The sequence below is a fragment of the Typha angustifolia genome, chromosome 13 (assembly GCF_048772165.1).
Source record: "Typha angustifolia cultivar Huaian chromosome 13, ASM4877216v1, whole genome shotgun sequence".
In the NCBI taxonomy this organism is placed as follows: Eukaryota; Viridiplantae; Streptophyta; class Magnoliopsida; order Poales; family Typhaceae; genus Typha; species Typha angustifolia.
In genome coordinates this window covers 5,870,072-5,894,055 of record NC_133251.1, presented here as the reverse complement: position 1 = coordinate 5,894,055, position 23,984 = coordinate 5,870,072, and the positions used below count along the sequence as shown (strand labels likewise).

The window sequence follows — 23,984 nt, the reverse complement described above, 5'->3', positions numbered from 1 at the left end:
CGGTACCAGTTCTAAAACCAAATTATGTAAAGAAGGGCATATTAGTCAAAAAGATTAGATTACGTGTGCCTAACTTCTGTGTAATACGTTCTTTTCTTTTATTAAGATTTCTCAGATATAATTGTGATAGATATGATTATGCCTTAGTTATAGGAAATATCATTTGATACTAAATAACTGAAATTTTATTCTTTAGAGATAGACATCAATTTAAATATGATTCTCTATCTCATCTATTATTAAATTTTAGTTTTAATCAATCTTAAATTAATGAGAGATATATGTAAATAGTTAAAGAAAATCGAAGAAATAAAATTAATTAAACTGTCATCAAGTTAATTAGAAAAAGACATCAATACCCTTATTATGATATATACATTACTCTTAGTTAAAGATATATGTCTTTTATTTGATAACTTATTAAGATAATATAATTGTCAAAAAAATAATGTGCAAGGTAATATTTTTTAAAAATAAATAATTACCTATTGAATCAATAATATTTTTTAATTTTTTTGCATTCCTATTATATCCTTGAGGATCTTAACCGTTAGATCTTCATCAAGCTTATTGATAAATAATTAGCTCTGCGGTACGGAAGAATCGTTATTATAACAATGGTCATGCAGATGGTAGCACAGCCACCAGCATGGTATCAATGTTTTGAAAGGCGGCTGCTGGTGGCGTGCGGTCACCCTACTGCCTAGCATCTAGGTGGAAGGCGGGCAACAAGACGGGTGATAAAACAGTCTAGCATTTTTAATAAAAATAAAAATAAAAATATAAACATATATAATACAGTTATATAATATACATTATATACTTATATGTAAGTGATTACTGATTAACAAATTAACAAATTAACAAACTAAGTGATTAATAGATTAAAACAATTCAACAAATTTGTAGATAATTACTGATTTACTTCAAATAATTTCTTTAACAGAATGACAGGTAAGTACTTTAATTAAATTTTGATTTCTCTAACTGCCTAGCATAACGTTTTAAATAATAAGAAATTAAGTAATAAGAAGTTAAGATCTAATAGATTAATTGATTAAGACAGAACTGAAAATAAAAGAACTTCTCGGTGTGAGAGACTGAGAGAGTGAGACTATGAGAGAGGGAGTGAGAGAGAGAGGGAGAGTGAAAGAGGGTGAGATTGTGAGAGAATGACTAAATGAGAGAGAAAGAGAGGGAAAGAGGATAGTGGACACCATACCTTTGCCGTGGATCATCGTTTGCTTCATCTCATTGCCACAAGTTGCCGGCTGTGGAAGGGAGAGCTAGAGAGAACGATCAAAAAGGGATTAAGGATTTATGGTTTTACTGTTAGTGAGAGAGAGAGAGAGAGAGAGAGAGAGAGAGAGAGAGAGTTTTTATATAATGGTTAATTGTCTTTAGTGGATAATTTGACCCGTTTTATATATGGTTAAGTTTTCATCTTACCCTATAAGACGGGTGGGCTGGCCGAACTACTAGCCCGCTTTATCGGGCCATGAGGCCCACCTAGCTCCTTGCACGAGCGCCCGGCGGAATGGTGGGGCGGCCGCCTTTTCTGCTTTTGAATACATTATTTCAAATATTAAAATGGAAAGAAAATACATGGGAAAAAGAAAATTGAATATCATGTATCCTCATTTTCTTCCTTTTTATCCTTGTTGTATCCTCAATGTGTCAATATTTCATTGGTCTCTTCTTCTATGTGATCTTTTTGATATTTTATGTCATATCTCTATGTTTTTTCTTTCATTTTTGTTAGGGAAACACTTTTATTCATTCATATTATGTTGTTTTGTTGCATCTTGATTGAAATCTTCCTTTCATGACTCTAATTTTACTAGATCGCTGGAATGCTACTATGTATGTGTATATAGTGTTATAATATGCATTAAGGTGTAAACTAGGGAGCTATGCCTTTCATGAGAGTCAAGCATAGAGGCCATAGATTCAAAATAAAAGGCCTGTCTCTCAAAATTATATGCTTTGGAGCCTATCTCAAGATGTTTTAGAGTGAAGTTTCATCCTCTATACTGCAGGTTATTTTTTAGGTGTTCAATGCAGAACAAGTTGTTATAGCAAAGTAATATTGCATGATAGGATCTTTCATGACATATTTCCTACCATTCTGATATCTCTTTGTATGGTAAGTTGGTAATCACTTTATATCTATGCAGAAATTACCGAAGATGAAGCCGAAGATAAATTGCAAGATGCAATCAGAGAAAGATTTTCATCCTTTGGCGATGTATGTACCTTACATTGTATCTTTTTATGGTTATTTTGTGATTTATGGTTTACCGTTAAACACTATTATTTGGTACTACTCAAGCCCAAGACTTGTAGAATTAAAGTGTCATGTTTTTATTCCTGAAAACTTCGTGCCTCAGGCTTTGGCCTCTCTCTCCCATAAAATGGAGCTGTAACTCAGGCCCAACAACGCCAATTCTTTGTGGTCAACTTGATGAATTATATATACCAAATTAGGTTTCTGGGCTTCATTCTTGGGAGTCATAGCTACTTTGTCCAGATAGGAATATGAATCATTATCATGGGGTAAAAATGTCTTGAAGAGTTGAAGCTAAAAGTTGCATAAGTTTTAGTTCAAATTGGAGGACAAATTATGGTAGCACCCAGAAGGTAGGGCTACTTGTATCATGCACCACTCCAATTTAAAAATTTTCCCAAATTGTTTTTCAGAATTTTCAAATTAGTCAATAAATGTGGTAAACCCCAAATAAAATCCAATAGTCTAATTATGGATGAAATTTCAAAAAATTAGTTGATTGCAACTGATGAGTAGATCAATTTAGATTCTACTACAATTTGACTCTGATTTGATATTTTCACTACTTTTTGTTGGAAGTTCTTGAAATCAAATCATAAAATTTTGGGGAAACCAAAATTTTCATTTTATTGCTGAATCTTCAATTAGTAATTGCAGAATTTGGGTCAAAATGAACCCATATGCGGTAGATCTATTGGATTTTACCACAATTAAAATCCAATTGATCAAGTTTTTTCTTAAGATTGCTCAATTAAGTTAAATACAATATGGGGGTATCTTGAGCAGGCTCCCTGCCTCGTGCATGCAAACAGAAATGAAATCCTTCATCTGATCTTATAGCGGCCAGAATTTTGGATTTGCTACCTTGGTAATATTAGAACAAAAATCATGTCCTTATACTTTCTCAAAGTAGATTAAAGAATTGCTTAAATATCCAGGGGTTCCTTATACTTTCTTATAATACTCAAAGAGTTGGTTTAATTAATCGCATTGTCTTATGTATAGTATAACATATATGCTCATTATATTTATAGGATGTATGCTCATTATATTTCTCTTCCAAATTTGATAATATGGAGGGCATAGCTATTAATTACCTGAAATGATTTACTTTATGCATAGTGCTAGATTGGAAGATTGGAATGCAGTTCCAGGAGCAACAATTATATCACTGCAATAAGTTCTTTCCTCTTCAGTAGGATATGACGGATACTAGGATGAACTAACATTTCAATTTGGGTTTGAAACAGCAATAGATATTTCATTAGCACATGTTGGTTTCATTTGTATTTCTAATTTTTTTGATGCGTGTGAATGTGAATTTTTTTTTTATCTTTTTACATATATATTTTTGACTATTATTTAATATCATGTTTAAATCATGTTTTAGATCTTTATTTTTTAAAAAATCCAATTATATATCATGTTAACTTTGGCTGCAGGATCACCAGGCCATTGATATCCTTTTAGCAGAAATTGATATTTATGAACTCTTTGCATTCAAACATTGCAAAGGAAGAAGGGTGAAACTTGCTCTCTGCGAAGGTGCCCATTCAAATTTTCATTCTATCTGGCTATTATTGCATGCGATGATCGGTCTTGTAATATCTGAACCTTTAACCTGTATTCCGTAATAAATGAGTGCTGGTGATTTATGTTAAGAATGCTGAACGTTTGAGGTTTTTCCACATCAACGTTGTCAGTTGACCATAAGCTATGGGGAGAACATAGAAGCTGGTGCATATGTAAAAGAAAGTTGATCATGTTGCACATCATTGCTTAGCTAAAATCTTGTAGAAAGAAACTTTATCCTCAGTTTTACTTCTTATTTTTTCTGCTTTAGCTCCATCATGCTTACATTATGTCCTTTTTTACAGAACTTGATGAAAGGATGCATGACTTGAAAAGTGAACTTGAGGGGTACAACAGTGAAGAGTATGATGAAAGCCACAAGAAAAAGGCTCTGGATGCATTAAGACGAATGGAGAGCTGGAATTTATTTAGTGATACTTCTGAGGTTAGCTTTCGCCCAGTTTCTATGTTAGATGGTAATAACTGGATCTGCTTATAGTACTGGAAGGTCTTTTGTTATGAAATTGTGATATATTTCTCTTCTAGGAACTTGATGAATGAGAATAGCTGGTGGAATCTTTCCTTGCTCTTTTGTCCAATGGTCTTTAAGCTGAATCATTATTTTGCAAGCTACTTTGTGCAGGAACATCAGAGTTACACAGTTGCTCGTGATTCATTTCTTGCTCACCTTGGGTCAACTTTGTGGGGATCTATGAGGCATATAATTGCTCCTTCGGTTTCTGATGGAGCGTACCATTACTATGAGAAGATATCATTTCAGTTGTATTTCATCACACAGGAGGTAATGTATTAGCTGCTGGTGACCGATAATATTTGTTATGGCCATGTCTTCATATATTTGCTATTCTGCAGAAAATCAGGAACATCAAACAGTTACCAGTAAACCTAATGTCACTGACAGACAGCCTTACTTCTTTGCTGATACCTTCTCAGAAGGTTGCATTCAGCCAACACCTGTATGTGGTTTATATTTCAAGATTTACTTTACCTATTGGACGTTATACCTTGAGTTAATACATTGATGTTAATTGACTTCATTTACATTTCAATTTATTTCAATTTGGGTTCTATTGTCGTATTTGAGCTCAGTTTTGATTTATTTAAGTTAATTTCTGTTTAATTGATTGATTGGTTGACCAATTATTAATTTGGGTTAACATGAGGTACTGGACTTGTCCATATCAAGTCCAATTATGTCAACTGTTTATAACCTTTTAACTCTAATTTAGGTTAATTTGTGTGATATTTATGAACCAAAAATAAATGCTAACATGATCTGTAATGATAATTTTGAGGAGGGAACTTATTTTTATGTTAGTAGAATGTAGAGACCCTTAACACATATAGCATATTGTGGCAAGTGTTTTGTAGGACTGAGATTCTATCAGGCATTGTCTCAGTACTCAGTAGGATGTGGCTAGACGCGGCTAGTCTAACCTTCTATGATTGTTTTAGTAGTAAGGGGTATGACAAAAGAGGTGTCAAAGCATTTGATTCTAGTATTGTTTAGGTTTCGTTAGAATGAGAAAGTTGTGAAGTGATAGAGAGTCTCATTACAGTTATTTGATAAGATAACTAGTTTTGCTATTGCTAGAATACTCTTTTGAAACTTTTGTTGGCTAATTGCTTGCTTGTGTATGTGATACTATTTTTTTTTAATGTGATCCTCAAGCTAGAGTTCATTGGGAATATCAAGATTATCTATTTTTTTGTATCTTTATATTCATTAGAATGCTAGAAAGGAAGTGAAGCGGGTTTCATAAGTTGTGGTATTATGGTTAATTGATCTGTGAATTTTTATTATTACTTAACTTGGTGCAACTAATGATTTTGGTTTTGAGTGATTTGTTTTCCATCAAGATGATGTTATGAAAGATTTGTTTTCAGAACTGAGGACAATTGAAAAGATTATGTTAGTATATGTCACTCTATATTTTCTATGGATATATATGAGGTGCATCATATGATGTAATATGGTTTACATTTCCTGTAGAGCAGAATAGTGCAACACAATTGCGGCATAACCATTATTGAGCATTTTATCATTAATTGTGAATACTTATTTTTTATAGTTTACTTTGAAGAAAATATGGCTATTATTTTTTGTTGTCAATTGAACCTTGCGATACTAAATACTAGGGGTCCTATAAATTTTGAGGAGCAAATAGAACCATGAAAGGACATTTTATTTTCTGATTACTAAACATATACTAGTTGGTGAACAAATGATATCATGCATTAGTTAGTGTTTTTTTTTCTTGAAATTGAATATGATGAATAAACCATCATATATATGATCTAGAATAATTAATTTGAGATATTGGAGTTATATTCTAATAGGAATGGATGTGCGACTAGAGAAGGAGATAGGTGAAGATTGATTGCTAGGCACCATTCGAAAACCCTTTCGTCTTTTCACTTGAACTTTTTGAATGACTTCATGACGCTTTAGATTGAGAGCAAAGTTCATCGATGTGTTTGAATGCCCTCCTAGTCGGTCGAACACTCGATGATGCAAAATTAGGGTTTAGGGGTTTATTTTCAAGAGTTAGTTTGGTTTAGGAGCAATGTTCTGAGTATTAGGATTGAGATAAAGATTGAGATCGGGACCGACCATTCGGAAAAAAGATAAATATTGGCCGTATCGAATCAGATTATTTTTTAGTTATGTAAAATTTTAAATATTAATTTAAAAATATAGAAATTTTTTTAAAATTTTAGAAAAATAATAAGAAAATAAAAATTACTCACATATGAAGCCTAAAAACTTAAAAAAATATATTAACTTACTTAAAATTCAAAACTTTGATGAATATCGAGCTGTCTCGTAAATTTCTGTAGTCTTCATCATTATAGTCATCATAAGTTAGTAAATAATGATGCCTAAAATCTGATATTTTAAAAAGTGATTCTATTATACTAATCATATCATATGGATCTTCTTGTGTGACTTTTGTTTGAGGAAGATAATCACCATATGGATCTTGTGTTTGATGATAATAAGGATAATAACTAGTATATAAATCTTGTGACGACTCCAAACAATAGATGCTCAATGTACTATAATCATAGGGAGCAATATTCTCATAACGACGTTATTGATATGTATGTACATCCTTAGTTTCTCTGTTTTAATTTTTATATCTTCTTGATTTTCCTCAGCAAATGTAGATGAGATGATCTCAACACCAGATGTATAAGATCATTAGGATTATTATCGGTACAAATAGGTGTACTATCTCTTATTGCTGAATGATCCATATTAGTCTTTGCCCTTATTGTGGTCTCCCTCAATATCTCATCTAACCATGTGCTATCTCTATCATCTAATAATTTGTCCTGAGTCTTTTTTCATCAAAAACATAATTTGAATTAATCAGTTATTTATTTTTTGCCTTCTTAGATTTCTCTTCTTCAATCTTATATTATAATGACAGAAAATTGACTTTTTAAATTTTTTTTATTATTAATCGGTTGCATGTTTTGGTGTGGATTAAGGAGTACTGTAAATTATTTCACATTATGATGAAGACAATTTGACTTGAATTTTTTTGCTATTGATATTAAATTTGACGTCCTCTCTTATCTATAAATAAACCACCATTTAGTTTGAGTATTATAAGATATAGTTACAGCAACTTTAGCCACACTGGATTGCCTAGGTATAAATCTATATCTCTTCATATTAAAATTAGAAATATTTTATTATATACTTTTAATAAGAACTAATTATATCGAAAGTTAACACTTGAAACAAATAATAATAAAATGATTTAACGAAGTCATAATTTACTTTTTTATCGCAAATGATTTGTTTATGAATGTCGGGCTCAAACTTGTATTTATTATATTGAAAGTTAAAACTTGAAACCAATAATAATAAAATTATTGAATGGAATCATAATTTATTTCTTTGTTACAAATGATTTGTCTATGAATGTTGGGCTCAAGCCTGGATTGATTATATCGAAAGTTAAAACTTGAAACAAATAATATTAAAATTATTTAATTGAATCATAACTTAGTTCTTTATTACAAATGATGTGTTTATGAATGTTGGGCTCAAACCTACTAATTACTTTCCTAATTCCTAATAAGACTTCAGTATTATTATTAACATTTGTAGAGAATTGAAATCTTAGATTACAAAAAATACTTTGTAGAAATTTAAAATTTGTAATATTTAAATTTTTAAATATTTATAAATAAAGTAAATAAATAAAATAAAATCATACTTACCAGTAGCGTGTATATCTTTATTTAGTTGTTTGTCCAACATAGAATCAATCTTCTTCTATCACTTTGTATAACTTTTATCGATATTTTTTTAGTATATTGAAAGGTGGATGTTGATGGCGAGCAGTCATCCCAGCGCCTAGGTGGAAGGTGAGTGCTAAGGCGGTCTAGCATTTTTAATATATAAAAAATAATAATTATACATGATATATAATATACATATATATATATACACATATATACATATATACATCCTTTTTGATGGTCTACTATACCAAAATACATTAGCATTGGTTTATAATCATTCTTAGAAGTTAAAATATGAGATAATACAATTTAGTAGTAAAATAGAACATAAAACATTAATGAAAACATAAGTGCTTCTTAGAAAAAGCCTCCATCTATCACACTCCACTCTGACATTTGTCTAGCAGTCACATGCCCATCACTGCACTCAAGAGAACAGGAGAACACTCCAATCTTTGCCATGTTTGCTCCACACTGCCACACGAAGCTAATCTCCACATTGTTTATGCCACCTCATGGCCATGACCTTCACGACTTCACATAATGCTGACCTTCACTCTAGTTGCTCGAGAGAGAGATTTGGAGAAGCCTTCGTTGCTGCTGGCCGTGGAAGGAAGAGTTAAAAAAGGGGTTTAGGGTTTACTAGTCAAGAGATCGGGCAATAGGGCGAGAGAAGATTGAAAGAGGAGTTTTTTTTAATATATATGCAACTTATCCATTTTCGCTTTTGACCTGACCCATTTCCATTAATTTTAAGATTTGGCGGCCAAATCGCTAGCCCGCAAAATCAGCTTGCTTGGCACTTTTCGATGCCTAGGCGGTCTATAGAGTTGGGTAAACACCTTTCAGTGTGCCAATCGAGATGGCAAGGTGGTCGCCATGGCGGTCGCCAAAAATGCTATTCAAGACACTTGATTTTTTTTTTATTGATTTTCTTACTATGTTTTGTCTTATATAAGAAATCCATCTCAGACTTGTCATCACTGTCTACAGGTCTTAATGCCTTGACGAGGCTCAAACACTACTATGACAATTGTAATACTATCCCAAAATATGCACTCTCAAGAACTATATTTTTTAAGTTTTCACCTAAAGTTTTATCTATGGATTTATATTTTATATTTTTTATAGTTCATTCCTGTGATGTAAACATTCATATAATATCATCCTTGTAATGCATAATGGTCTCCAATGCTAGTAAAGCCGGGTCTAATGATCTTAGTACCACCAATCATCTGCTTAATTAATTAAGAAATTAATTTATAAGTTGTTTGTGTACTCCACCTATTGTACTTAAATACACTAAGAAATTAATTATATTTTTTCTATTTTTTGTACTTTACCCATTACACATCTGTGTACAATTAAATTCATCCCAATACTATTTGAATGTCTTAATATAATTATAAAACTCATCTATCTCTAACTTAAAATATTTAGTAGCAATATTATTTTAAACTAGGAGACTAAACATCAGGCCCTACTGATTATGTAATATTTACTATAGTGTGATAATAAGGACTATCAACTACATTGAAAAGAATATGGTAGTAGAAAAAAAATTTAGAGATAGCTCTACCAATGTGTTTATTTGTATTTTAATTTTTTTGAGAGCTATCTTAGTAGAAGTCTGTGTGTGACCACTTTCCTCTGAAGATATATATTCATTGGCTCAATATTTTTAGGCTCTGCTGTAACATCAAGAGTTCTAGAGTAAAATAGTTGCCTCCGTATAACTTTTTTCTTGTATATGAACTGATCTAGATTTCTAAAAATTACCATCACTGGTTCTTCTCATCTTTTCCTCTGCATATTTCTACTCTTTTTTTATTGCCCTTCTTAGTTCTCTTTTCTCATCATCCTCCGTACTCTACTTACTGTTATCATCATCGATATGTACAGGGTTCAATATTTATAGGCTCCGCTATAACACCAAGAGTTTTAGGGGTGAAATAGCTGCCTTCATATTCTCTCTCCTTATATATGGACTGATTTAGATTTCTAAAAATTACCACTACTGTTTCTTCCTCTGCATATTTCTACCCTCTTTCATTTCTCTTCTCAACATCCTCCCCATTTTTGCTCACCGTTATCATTATCAATGTGTACATTGTTATGTATTAATTCTTCACGAACTATTAACTCTTTCTATTGTATAGATTGTTTATCCTTTTTGTCTATTGGATAAGTCAACATCTGGTTTTTAACTTCCATGGCCACTTGAGTGTAATTTGCTATATTTTGTTACCTTTTAGCTAAAGGTTCTTTCAAATGGCTAACACCCTCACTCATTTTATTTTCACACCAGTTGTATTTATAACGTTTTTTATCTTGCCCATTAATGCTGCAATATTGTCACCTGATGTCAATATTATATGACTTCTCTTTTGGAGCTATTTTAAATTTTCACCGTAAGTAAACATAAAAAAAAAATCAAACTAATTAAAAAATTTTAAAAATAAAACCCTATATTTTTTTTTCTGATTTTTTTTCTTTGGGAAAGGAGGAATGAGGGAGAAGTAAGAAAAACTAAAAGAAAAAAAACTCACTCAAGGTTGCCGAAGTCGAGGTAATTAGATTTTAGACGGAAAACGTTGTTGGAGATTGAGGTAGCCGGAGATCTACTCAATTGTTGGTGGTGGAACTATGAGAAAGAAGAGAAAAGAGAGAGAAGAGGGAAAAGGGAGAGAAAGGAAGAGAGTGAGAAGGCTGAGATAGTAGGGACATCAATAATGATGTCCCTCGAGTTGGATCCAATCTGTCCCCTAGGCTCGATCCTAATCCGTTTTGGTCAATCTTACGCAGGATCGGTCGAAATTGGAAACCATGTTAATGTGTCTATTTTGAGTTTTTGGCTAAACTATACTTGTTTTTAATTTTATTTAATTTTATTTACCGAAATGGTTTACACCCCAAACTTAATACCAAAAAGGGTTATTTCACTGTAGTGTTATGCTAAATTGTTAAGTGTTTTACCCTGCCAAAAGTAAAACGCTAATTAAATTAGTATTTTTTTTTTCAAGTATAGTGTTTTCATTGAAAGAAAAATTGCTGAAAATTCAACAATTACTAGAAAAAGATGATACACATTAAATGCTGCAAGGTTAAGTGTTTTTGGTAAAAACACTAAACATGAAAAATAGAGGTATAAATATAAAGAAATAGTTTGTAACGCCATATCTTTGTGCTTGGTTATCTGTTTTAGTCATCAAATGTGTTGTTATGAAAATATTGAAAAGTCTCTAAGTTGAAATCACGTAGTTATTCCGCACAACCAAACTGTGCTCAAAATCGCAAAAAGGGACTATAGCTCCTTCAAATTTTACTTTGATTTTTTTTTTCTGTTTTATCTGATAAAATGTTCAACTCTTCACCGTTTTCTAAACATACAACACTTAATAGTTGAGTGTTTTATAAAATAAACTTTTCAGCATTTCTATCTAAAGGTAAAATGTTGAATTTATTAGCATTTTACCTAGGGTTACAGTGTCAAACTCATTTCGGTATTAAATTTGAGGTGGTGGTCTATTTAGGTAAATAAAATATAAATGAGGGGTAGTTTGGTCAAAACTCGTATGTTTTCTTTTGTTAAGTGATTGGTTCGATTGAGAGATTATTTATAAGTTGTTTTACTCTAGTTCGGCAAGCACTAGAGTATTTTCTTCTCTATCTCTTCTCTTTCAAGTCTTGCTAGGGGATTAGGATTTGTTGATTTTTTGCCTTTTTATTTATTAAATCTGTTGTGGTATTACTTAATAGATCAGTCGGGTCAGATTTTATCAATTGGTATTAAAGCTTTTGTGTTTGGTAGACCAAAATTTTTTATTCAACTCACTGCAAGGTTGTGGAGGATATCAAAGACACGGGCTACGACAGTCGAGGATTGCCTCGATCCAGTGGAAGAAAGTCCCCATCAACAAGCGCGGATGCAATCAAAATACGAGAAACCATACTAATAATGAGCAATAGCATTGGTGAGATAAAGGAGCAGATGCTGCACATCACGGAGATGCTAGACTAATTGGAGGCAAGGCTAGCTGTTGCACTTGCTAGGGCAGTTAAGGGCCCCCTAGATTGGGGGAGTTTAACCCAAAATCATGTGTTTGGACTATCTGAAGTTCTCGAGAGATCTAGGTTGGATATTTAAGGCGAAATGATTTTTTGCCTACCAAGGAACATAGCCAGTGAAGTGGGTAAGATTTGTCACGTTCCATCTACATGATGAGGCCCTGCAATGGTTCCAATGATTTGAAAAAGTGAACCTGATAGTTGATTGATTGAAGTTTACCAGAGGGTTAAGTCAAGGTTTGAGCTGTCTGAATATGATAATTTTGATGAAGACTTAAAGAAGCTAGTAGATATAGATTGTTAGAATGACTTCGAGAACTTGGTCTCAGAAGTCTACGGATGGCTAGTGTCGGCATTATTGGGTTGCTTTATTGAAGGCCTACGAAAGGTGATACAACTGAAAGTGGAAACCATTCAAACCTTAGATGATAGCTTATGTCATGGACTTGGTATGAATGCATGAGGATCGACTGGCAAGGGAGGCAGATGTAGGGATAGCTAGGGCTTCTGCCCATGCCAACTTCAAGGCCGATTCCTTTGTTGGCTGCAATCATTAGAAACCTAGGGTCAATGCCCACGGGGGCTCGGTCAATAGGTGCGGTACAATCCATCGCTCTGCTAAGTAATGCTTTTTAGTCTTTGACTTATGGACAGATACGAGAATGATGAGAAAATGGTATGTGCTTTAACTTTGACAGGAAGTTTATTTGCAAACACCAATGCTAGGGAGAACTATTCTCCCTTGTAGGAGAATCAGACTTCGATGACATAATGGATGTGTGATGTCGCGAACTCTATAGATTGCTGGATCTTTGAAAGAAAGGCCAATATTATTGTTGATTGACTGTGGAAACACATAACTTCGTGAGCAAGTCGATCATTCAGAAGCTTAAGTGTAAGATAGAGCTTGCCACACCTCTTTGTATTGGTGGCTAACGGAAATAAGTTTGAGTGTAAGGAGATTTATCGCGACTTAGAGGTCCGATTGCAGGACTATTGCCTTCATCGATATGTATCCCGTTGGATTAGAAGGCTCTGATATCGTCTTGGAGGTATAGTTGCTGCTATGTTTGGGAATAATCGTCTTTGACTACGAAAGTTTAACAATGGAGTGGGAGACGACATGGAAGAAATATTGATTGCAGAGGGATGTAGAAGTGAGTTTTTGGATAGGAAAAGAGGCGTGATGCATCAGATGATAGGAAAAGCTGCCAACAGCCGTACATAACCTATAGGGTCAGGGTCAGGCGGTTCAGACATTGCAGAGCGCTGCCGAGAGATGGAAAGGATCGCCATTGAAGGGTGTTATGTGGGAAGGTTTTGAGGAGCTGAAATTGCAGTTTCTGCATCTGAACCTTGAGGGCAAAGTTCGTCTTCAAGGAGAGGGGAATGATATGAATGGACATGAGTTAGAAAAGAAGACCACGAAGATTCAATGGGCGTTCAAGCGCCCTTCCATGTGTCAGTTGAACTGTTTGAACAACTTCATGATGCTCCAGACCGAGAGCAAAGTCTGCCAATGTATTTGAACACCCTCCCCGCTGTTCGAACGTTTGAGATGCAAAATTAGGGTTTATTTTCAAGAGTTTGTTTAGTTTAGGAGTCTATTTTCTTTTTTTAAGTGATTAGTCGGATTGAGAGATCATTTATAGACTATTTACTTGAGTTTGGCAAGCAATAGAGTATTTTCTTTTCTATTTCTTCTCTCTCAAGTCTATCAGGGGGCTAGTGTTTGTTGGTTTCTTCTCTTTACATCCATTAAAGCTGTTGTGGTATTACTTGATAGATCTGCCGGGACACATCTTGTCATTTCACAAACATGTATTTGTTGTGTTATTCAATTATTGGATTTGGATTCTTGTAAGTTAGATGTTGGTTATGTGCATTATAATATGATAGAAATTTAAGTGACTGTTAATATGGTGATGTCTTTCTTATTGCATTTGACTAGTAAGCCCTAGCCGCACAATTGTTTGACATGACTTTTTTTAAAGCTAGACTATTGAATTTATGAGAATTATTCTGAATACCATTATTATTTTAATGATCGTAGACTGTGAGACCTTTAAGTTAAGTAAACTCTCTCTCAGTTTCAAGGGCATACCTTTCTTTAATGATGGCAGAATGTGATATCCATGAACCGAAAATGAATGAATGTTAACATGATCTCTAATGATATTCACTCAATTCGAGGACAAAACTTATTTTTATGTTTGTAAACTGTAGAGACCCTTACCACATATAATATTGTGGCAAGAATTTAATGGGCCTAACACTCTATTGGGTATAGTCTGATTGCAGCCAGTCATACCCTTCTATTATAGAGTTAGTAATAGGGGGTGTGACAATTTGAGTGAAGGAAGGGCGTCTAAGAATTAAATTTATTTGATTATTCTTATATTATCTGTAATGATCCTATGTTAGAATTGAAGCTCTGCTTACAAAAAGGAAATTCAAACATAATAATTAGAAGCATATAACTTACACATCTGGTCATACTAATGTTGACTATTTATCAGGCTTTCGCTCTCAGAGGATCCTGCTTTGACAATGGCCTTCTCAGTGGCTCGGCGTGCGGCAGCTGTTCCACTTTTGTTAGTGAACGGCACATATAGGTCAACTGTTCGTGCCTATCTTGATTCCTCCATTCTCCAACATCAATTGCAGAGGCTAGGTGATCACGCTATTAAAGGTATTCTTTCAGCCTAAATGGTTACATCATGATATTTGTTTTGGCATCTTCAACTTTATCCTGGTCCAGGAAGTTCATTGAAGTAGGTTTTTTCTGTCCTGTCCATAGCTAAGCAACTTCAAATTGATGTATCTCTTACCATCTCTGTGTAGCAGACAAGCTATTTTCTGTCTTTGGAGCACATTGTTGTAGCTTTGTCTTATTTGCTCAATTTCATCTTATGTAGGAGCACATTCAAATACTAGGTCAACACTGGAAGTTCCGATATTTTGGTTTATACACAGTGATCCGCTATTGGTTGACAAACATTATCAAGCAAAAGCACTTTCTGACATGGTTATAGTTGTTCAGTCTGAGGTATCATCATGGGAAAGCCACTTGCAGTGCAATGGAAAGTCGCTTTTATGGGACTTGAGGTCAGGACATTCTGAGATGTCTCTAGAAATGTCTAGCTATTTTGTGGATCACTATCTGCATCTTTTCTGAGAATCCAGACTATCTATTCTAAAAGTTCTATGCCATGATACCATTTTCTCATATATGCTTGTAGTGGGTTAATGTAGCTAATCACTTTATTAATGCATCTGTTCTATTTAATTGGCTAGCACATGTCAAACATCGGCGCATAAAGAGATAGAAACATAGTCACCATATGAGTATTGCAAAGCAATCAATTTTAAGCTACATACTTATGAACTTATATACATAAATATATTTCATTTGCTTGAGAACCATATTAATAACTTGTGATAGTAAAGAACCAAGCAAACATCTCTGTTTTGTTCATCTACAAAAGATTTCATATTTCAACAGCAAATATGTATTAACTAAATGCTAGAAGAGACATGAAAGAAGCCATCTAAATATCGTTAACTTTATCACTAGTTTGCAAGACATTGCATTTTTATGCAATTTTATGTGTTTTGGCAGTAAACAAGTATGGCAAAGTCAGTAACTTTCTGCCAATTGGAACAAAAAGAATTTGTTTAATTCAATTATGGGAAAGATCTTACTACATTTTGGGAGTGTAATTTGTTAGCCTTTTGTAAAATTTCTGTGAACACCTGTCAGTTTTGCAACTGTTACCACTAGTTGGTGTTTTATTTGCTAAATTTTGATGCATCTCAATATTATCAGCAGCATTGATACCTGTTAACTTTTCCCACAGAAAACCTATTAAAGCTGCCATTTCTGCTACTGCTGAACATCTAGCTGGTTTGCTTCCTCTTCATCTTGTTTATAGTCAAGCTCATGAATCGGCAATCGAGGTTTGTGAATTGTCCCATGTCTCTCTTATTCATCTATTTGGCATGGTTGGCTAATATTTAAGATATATATATGCAATTTACAATCATATGAACTTGAACTTGGTTTAGAGCAACGATGGTTGTGTCGACCGGCGTACCGGCACGTGGCACGAGGGGTGCCGTACGGCACCCTTCCTGGTAGCGCTTCATTAAAGACTTTTGGTCGTTGTTGTTGCCGCCGCTCACCGTCGTCTGTCGTGCCCGAGGTCATCGATCGCGATGCAGATGCCGTAACCTATACTAGCTCGAGGAAGAAGATGACTTGAGTGGGTTGGGTTGTCGACTAGATCCGTAACTTAAGTTTTTATTCGAATTCGGCCTGTCCCACTCAGGTCATCTTCTTCCTCAAGTCAGCAAAAGCTAGGGCATCCGTGTCACGATTGGCAACCTTAGGCACAATGGGCAAGGTCAGCGGTGGCGACGACGACAAAGCGCTATTAATCTCCCTTTCTTGTGGCACGTGTTGTGCCATGGCACAGGCATCCATGGTTTAGAGTTTAGACTTTACATGATATAAATCCAGAGAAAATCAAAACGCTATTTTTATTAGTAGCAAAGTATGGACGAATTACTTAGCTGCATTTGTTCTAGAGGGTTCTCACTTAGCTATCTTCTTCTAGATTATACCCTTATCATGATGTCTAATGTATTTTCAAGTTCCATAACTGAAAGTTGGTCGTCTATATTTGCTTGGTTTTAGAAACAATCTGTTGTGATGAAGTTGTATCTAGGGTAACCTAGGTAAAAGAAGTTGTATCTAGAGTAAGCTATGTAAAAATGGAAATCTATTTTTTTTTATAAGTGCTAATGAGCACAATATGTGATGCTTCTAAGAGCTTGGATTGGCGATACCTATGTATATCTTGATACTCATAAATTATTAAAGCCCTGAGAACTGTCACAAGAAGCTTTGATATTGATATTGCTGCTATATTTATTCACATCTTTTCTTTGAAGAGCGGCCAGAAAGTATGACATTTATCCTAATCTTCGATTTTCTCAATTCATGAAAATTAATATAGGAGCTGGACAAACATGAAATCTTGTCTGAGATCAATTATTTTTGTTTTCTCCTTAGTGTTAGTTTGGAAGCCCCATGCATTAGGACCTCTTTTGAGGATTTAGTGTAAATAAACAAGGACATGACACTATATGGATACACTAATACGATATATCTTGAAAAACAACTACCATAAGTTAAGCACAAGTCATATATATTTGTATATATGTATATATACACACACATATACTTGTATTTCATTTGGTTATGATTATTGCCATAATATCTCAGAATAAGTACCTTAGCAGTTAGCAAAACTCCAACGAATTAGCAAAGCTGAGCATATATGGCAAGTCGTTATTTTTTACTAGAATCAAGATCAAGGAAGGATATCTGACCTATAAATCATGAGCTGATTGTGGCGTGAAATACTTGTATGGGTCTGCTTTAATTCTAGAACATGCCCAATAGCTTGACATTTAGGATAAACTTTTATTACAAAAATAACCTTTCTTTCATAAAGGGGAATTTTAACTTGACTTACCTTTGAACTTCTATAAATATCTGAAAGTATCTCTTTTCCTTAAATTTTGGAAAATATGGGCTTTTACAGTTAAATTTTTTTTGAAAAATTTGGATATGTAAAATATCTTCCACGTATCCGTCACGTATCAATTGAGCTAGGTTACAAAGCCAAGTGAATGCATTAGCCTATCATATTTGATTAGGTATCTGACATGATATGGATAGTGTATACAAGTATTTGTGCTTCCTACCCCATATCAATACTCACCACATCCTTTTCTTTCTGAAAGTTATTAGAATCAAAGTTCTCAGTTTCACCTGATCCTAGTCCGGATCGGCCATAATGGATCGGCTATAGCCGTTCCTAGTCTATACTTGAAACCAGTAATTTTACTGGTTTTAGATTAGAATCAGTGTTATTCGGCCGAATCAGACCGGTTTTGGAGTTGCTTTCGCCGAAATGGGTGCATTTAATCCTTAAATGGGTTGGACATGACCCAGATCGAAACCAATTTAATAAGTCATAACAATTTTACCTTTCTCTTCCTCTTTCTCATTTTCATCTCTTCTCCCATCTCTCTCTCTCTCTCTCTCTCTCTCTCTCTCTCTCTCTCTCTCTCTCTCTCTCTCTCTCTCTCTCTCTCTCCTGCAATCTCCCTTGATGCATCCCTCTTGATCCGGCGACGACAGACAGAAAACCATGTTCTTTTCCGGTGATGTTGACCTCCAACGAGTAATTCTTCGGTGAGGTGAGAAGTTTTTCTTTCCTTTTTCTTTGCTTAGTGTTTTCTTTTCTTTCTTTTATTCCATCTCTCTTTTTGCTCCTCCCCTCTTCCTTTGCTGCTACAATATTAGAGAGAGAGAGAATGGGGGAGAGATTAGAGAGGGATGGGTGATTTTTTATTTATTTCCTATTATTCTTTTCTAAATTTTTAGGATTTTTCCTACGTTTTAGATTAATTTTTAAAATTTTATATAATTAAAAAACAATTTGATTTTTATGATTTTATCAGTTGAAATAGTTGATACGGGTGATATATATTATGTTTTCAGGCTGCCAATTTTGATCCTGGTGCCGATATTCAGTTGCTTGATTAGAACACACTTTAGGTCGATTAATAAGAGAATAGGATAGAAGTTCTATGGAGATGTAAGGGCTTTTGCAAACAACTTATGGATGCACACTTTTCAAGTCATCCTGAGTTTCATCCTTCTTCCTTTTTCTTTTAGGAACTTTGGATCCATGTAATTTTGTTACATTGATACAGAAGGAGCTCTTTTCTACGTGAGAGTCTATCTTTGGCACTTTAACAGACTCAATTGGTTGGTGTTTATCTCCTTCTCTTCTTCAATCTTTTTGTTTGTATCCACTCCGGAGTTCTCTTTTGTTTCATTCCTATATTTTGGATCCACTGCTTTATTCTATTTTTCTCAACATTTTCAGTTGATTAGTCCTTTTGACTAATTCCAAGTGTGATTGCATTTATATCTGAATCAGGTTATCAGTTCTCTGCTTACTCCTCCTTCTTGTCTACGTCCTTGCTCCTTATCTTTAGTGCATCTGAGTGTTTGAAACTCCTATCTATGCAAAGTCTGGTGAGGGAAGATGCAAGTATGTAATCTTTCTCTAATTTCTAAAGAGGTTGTTTTCAAGACATGAACCTATAGGGCTTATAACCTCTTGGATGTAGGGGGCAAGTCTTACCAAACATCAAGTAATGTTCTTTTTTCTTCCTCTTTTCATGCTCTCAACAAATTGAACGAAATTGTAGGAGTACGAAGTACAAACTAAATAAGCTTTATTGGAAGGACCAAAGGACATAATGACAGTCAAATTCCAAGCCAAGTGCTTGCTTATGCTTTATGTAGTGGTTCGGCTTTAAATCCTTCATTCCTCCTTGGTTGAAGAGCTAAGACTGCACAAGAAGCAAATAAACTTGCGAGGACTTCTCTTCCCTGCTTTGTCTCCTCTCCTTTGTCCAAGGGAGAAACTGCATTGCTTTCCTTTGGTAGCTCTTTGGGTTTCCCGCAAAAGTTGAGTGGAGATTGGTGGTTGTTTGGCAACTTGAGTCAATGAGTCTCATTCATTCTTGCTCAAAACAAGTGGGCTATTCATGGAGGTGCCACTTTTGTTCAATTGAGTCTATGTTCTCTATTTCCCAAAACCCATTCGTTCATCAGGCCTTGTTGATGTGGATGTAGTTTCACAAATTTGTTAGCTGTGTGTGGTGCCTATATATTTTGTGAGAACAGCATGGTAGAGGTCGGCTTCAAACAAATTGTTAATCTGAGTTTATTATCTTTGACCTTTAGTACACTCAATAACCTTAGGGATTAGTATCAGCTGTCCGGAAAAAGCTGCTCGTATCGGATCAAACTATTTTTTAATTACATAAAATTCTAAATATTACTTAAAAATATAGAAATTTCTAAAAATATAGAGAAAATGAGAGAAAAATAAGAAAAATAATATTTACTCACATATAAAGCCTAAAAACTTAAAAAATATATTAAGTTACTGAAAATTTAAAATTTTGATGAATATCGAGCTCTCTCTCTCCTCTCCCCTCAAAATTTTAAAAAATTACTCATATAGACAAGATTCCTATTTTTTTTACTTTCCCACTCTCTCTCTCTCTCACAAGCTCTCAGCAATTGGTGCTACTGCTTCACCATAGCAGCAATAGTAGAGGTCGTTGGATCTACTCGATACAGGAAAGAGAAAGAAAGAGGAATTAAAAACTGAAAAAAATTAATAGAAAAACTCATCTGAAGTCGTCGAAGAATGTCACCGGAGGTTTTGATCGCCAGAGATCTACTTGGTTGCTGACGGAAGAGGTGAGAACGAATAGAGAAAGAAAGAAAAGAGAGAGGCAGGTGGGGGTGGGGTCTAGGTTGGATCCCACCCATTCCCTATCCGTTTTGGGCGGGATTGGCCAAAACGGTATATACCCCACAGCGGAAACTAGCTCAACCGGCTGGTTTCGGCCAGGATCGGGATCGGTTGAAACTGGGAACCTTGATTATAAGTATAGAGAGGAGTATGTGCTTTTATTTTTTATTGCAGACCAAAGGTTTGGGAGCATTTGACTTTACATGAATTGGGCTGTTACTTGCTCACTCGCCTTTCCCCATCCCTATTTAGGGGATTCATCAAAAGGATCGGCTCATTCCAATCTGAACTTTTTGGTATATATTCATTATCTTAGAAGAGACCCTTAGCAAATTGATCTTTAGATTGCACTACATCATATAGTAAAGTCTCCCTTCCCTAGGTTATTGTAAGCTCATTCATACGTTCTCTCAACCAAATGCTAGGATAGCCCAAAGTTGAAGGTATCTTATTTGGCCTAGTTGTGCGCACAAGGTTGATTCAGGCTAAGGGCGCGTCTCACTCTATAGGTGGTGAGTCCGTGAGCCCCGAATGATTAAGGCAATGTGAGACAATTCTAGGAAAGGTTTAGGCAAGGCATGGCTCAAGAGATATGAGATTTAAGATTTGGACATTTAAGAAAGCCCCGTCTCAGAATAGGCTGGTTGGCTGGACTAGATCTAGCCGGATAGGGCTTTTGACTGTCCAATCCCCTTTTTGGTACAAATATGAGTTTGTCACTTGACTAGAGAATGAGTTTAGGTCTTATTGAGACGGCTATGGAGAGGGTTGAGAACTAAGAAGCACGAGCATAGACACGAGACACGGATATGACATAATACTAACATGGGGATATGATAAATTTTGAAAAAAATATGACATGATACGTTTGGGACACGGCAAAATAAATAAATAAAATAATTATATATATTATTGATATGTCTAAAGAAATATTTTTTTGAACTTATAATATAAATACACAGGCATGCATAAATTATTCATGAGAGAAAAATTAAATCTACACAATACCACAAAGTCAAAAATGATAATGCTAATATATAATAATACAATTCAATATTATGATAATACATAACTAACTCTCATTACTTAACTACAATGGATGGCATAGTGAATTTGTGATTTTACAATAATTTGCGTTCAAATTAATTTTCTTAGATGCACTAAGCCAATAACTTATGATTGCTGCATTATATTTCTATAGCATTAATAGGAATTCCTGCAATAGATAATTTTTATTATAAACTTTTATAGCATATGATAAATCTTATGCCTAAAAAAAAATGTCTCAGGATTATCCATGACTGTCTAAGAAGTATTTGAATTTATTTCATAATTTCTTAGATATTGGATACGTTGTATATGTATCTGACATATGTCCAATATGTGTTTGACAAGTGTTGGACACGGACACAGCATGTTATTTGAAGTGTTCGTGCTTCATAACTGGAATTTGATGGGGTGACGCAAGTTTGCCAGGTTAAGCAATGATTTTGGGCTGGTTTGGTCCCTTACAGGTGGAATCTTGGGCTGAAATTTGCTATGGAAGGAAGCTTTGGGCTTATTAACTAGAGATGGGCTAGGGTTTAGATAGGGCTTGGGTCATGGATAGACTTAATGGTTGAAAGCCCTAGCTGGCCCACAATAGCCTACACAGTTGGGCCTTGGGCTGACTAGGGTTTCATCAACCTTGGTGTGTGGGGAGGCACGTCCAAGGTAGGGACGTGGCTAATCTTGGTAGGAGAGATGTATGCTAGAGAGTTGGCTTTGGTGGAGCAAGGAAAATGACTATTAGGAGATTGGGAAGGATCAGTGAACCGGGAAAAGTTGGCAGCTGCTTGGTGGCTGCGGCAGCTTGATGGTGGTGGTGGTGGTGTGGTGGAGGGCAGAAGGTGATGTTCGGCTATGGTGAAGGCTAACCTTGTTGTTGGTGGTGAAGTTGGTAGGGTAGCCGAGTAAGATAGTGGTAGTGGCTTGGCAAATGATGGTGGTGTTGGCTTACGGATGCAGAAGGTGACTAAGGATTATGATTGGCAGGCGGTAGCGGTGGCAAGGACAAATGCCGTGAGGGAAGTAGGGATGGCTTGGGCAAAGAGAGACGGGGAGGAAAATTTAGAGGTGAAGGAGAAGAAGAAAGACTAGACCTAAATCAATTGATGCATGACTCAATAAGGGCTGCCTCCACTTAATCCGACTAACCGACTTGGCTTGACTAGCTGACTTTGTTAAGACCCAACTAAAACAAATTGTAAATTGGTTCTGACTGAACCCTACATAAACTCAAGTTAATTAAATAAGTAAATGATTAAACCAAACATAATAAACAAATGACTCGACTCAACCATCTCAATTAGTTCGTTGGCTCAGGCTAACTCAGGCTCAGATTCTAACTCAGTCAAGATTGTATCATTTATTAGCACGTACGCTGCCATTATCTCGTGCAGCACTTATTACATGATGCGATTCCCAAACCCTGCTTTTACAAAGCAGTCCAGTCTCCTCTCACCTCCTTCTAAACTACTACCTTAGGGAGAGAAAATAGGATCGAGAAGTAGTGCGGTAGAGAGGGGTTTGCGAGTTTAGTGCAGGTGCTGCCTTCTTGGAATTGATGACTCTAGCGAGGAGGAAAGAAGAAGAGGAGATCGAGGAGATTGAAGAGGATGGCGAAGAAGAGTTGGACCGCATGTGAACTTGGGGGCGAAGAAGATTACCCAGCCGTGGTGTCAAAGTGTCCAGCCCGCCTTCTTCCGCAGCCTTCTCAATTAGTGGGGCGGTGTGCGGTCTTTGTTGCCTTATAATACTATGTTCAGTGCATGAGGCGTTTGCCAATGCAAGGATAGAATGTGAGATGTATATAGCCTTACCCTTATTACTGAAGAGGTTGTTTTCAAATTTCTTCCACTCCAACCAAGGACCACTTGCCAAGGGGCAAGCCATGCCATCACACTTTTTAGGACTAGTATATGCTTATTTATTTATTTATTTATTTATTCATTTGTTCCCTTATTTCAGGTTCTTGAACTTTTATGCTGTGTTCATTTACATTCTTTTATTTTTCTTTCTACTAACTTCTGTTCTGATAACTTGTAATTTCATCTGTCAATCAATTTGATGATTTGATCTTAGACTTAAATATTATGTCAATTTTAGGATTGGACATGGTCTGTAGGTTGCAATCCAATGTCAATTACTTCTCAAGGTTGGCAACTTTCGCGGTTTCAATCAGATGTGATTGCTCGGAGCTATATAACTACTGCCATTGAGGAATCTCTTCAAGTAGTCAATGCAGCAATTCACCGGCTGATAATGGAGAAAACTAGTATCCTTATCTTGGTACAACATAAATTTGTTAAGCTAGT

At 35.0% G+C, this 23,984-nt stretch overlaps 1 protein-coding gene across 2 annotated transcripts in view; it reads left to right on the top strand.

Moving 5' to 3' along the window:
- Window positions 1-23,984, top strand: part of LOC140773960 (uncharacterized) — a 51,936-nt gene that overhangs the window by 22,837 nt on the left and 5,115 nt on the right. For both annotated transcript variants that reach the window (XM_073116757.1, XM_073116758.1), the window contains 9 exons: window positions 2,178-2,248; window positions 3,730-3,832; window positions 4,165-4,304; window positions 4,503-4,661; window positions 4,733-4,836; window positions 14,731-14,903; window positions 15,130-15,319; window positions 16,072-16,171; window positions 23,776-23,944. In XM_073116757.1, coding sequence (XP_072972858.1) covers window positions 2,178-2,248; window positions 3,730-3,832; window positions 4,165-4,304; window positions 4,503-4,661; window positions 4,733-4,836; window positions 14,731-14,903; window positions 15,130-15,319; window positions 16,072-16,171; window positions 23,776-23,944 — 1,209 coding nt within the window. The remainder of the gene's footprint in view (window positions 1-2,177; window positions 2,249-3,729; window positions 3,833-4,164; window positions 4,305-4,502; window positions 4,662-4,732; window positions 4,837-14,730; window positions 14,904-15,129; window positions 15,320-16,071; window positions 16,172-23,775; window positions 23,945-23,984) is intronic.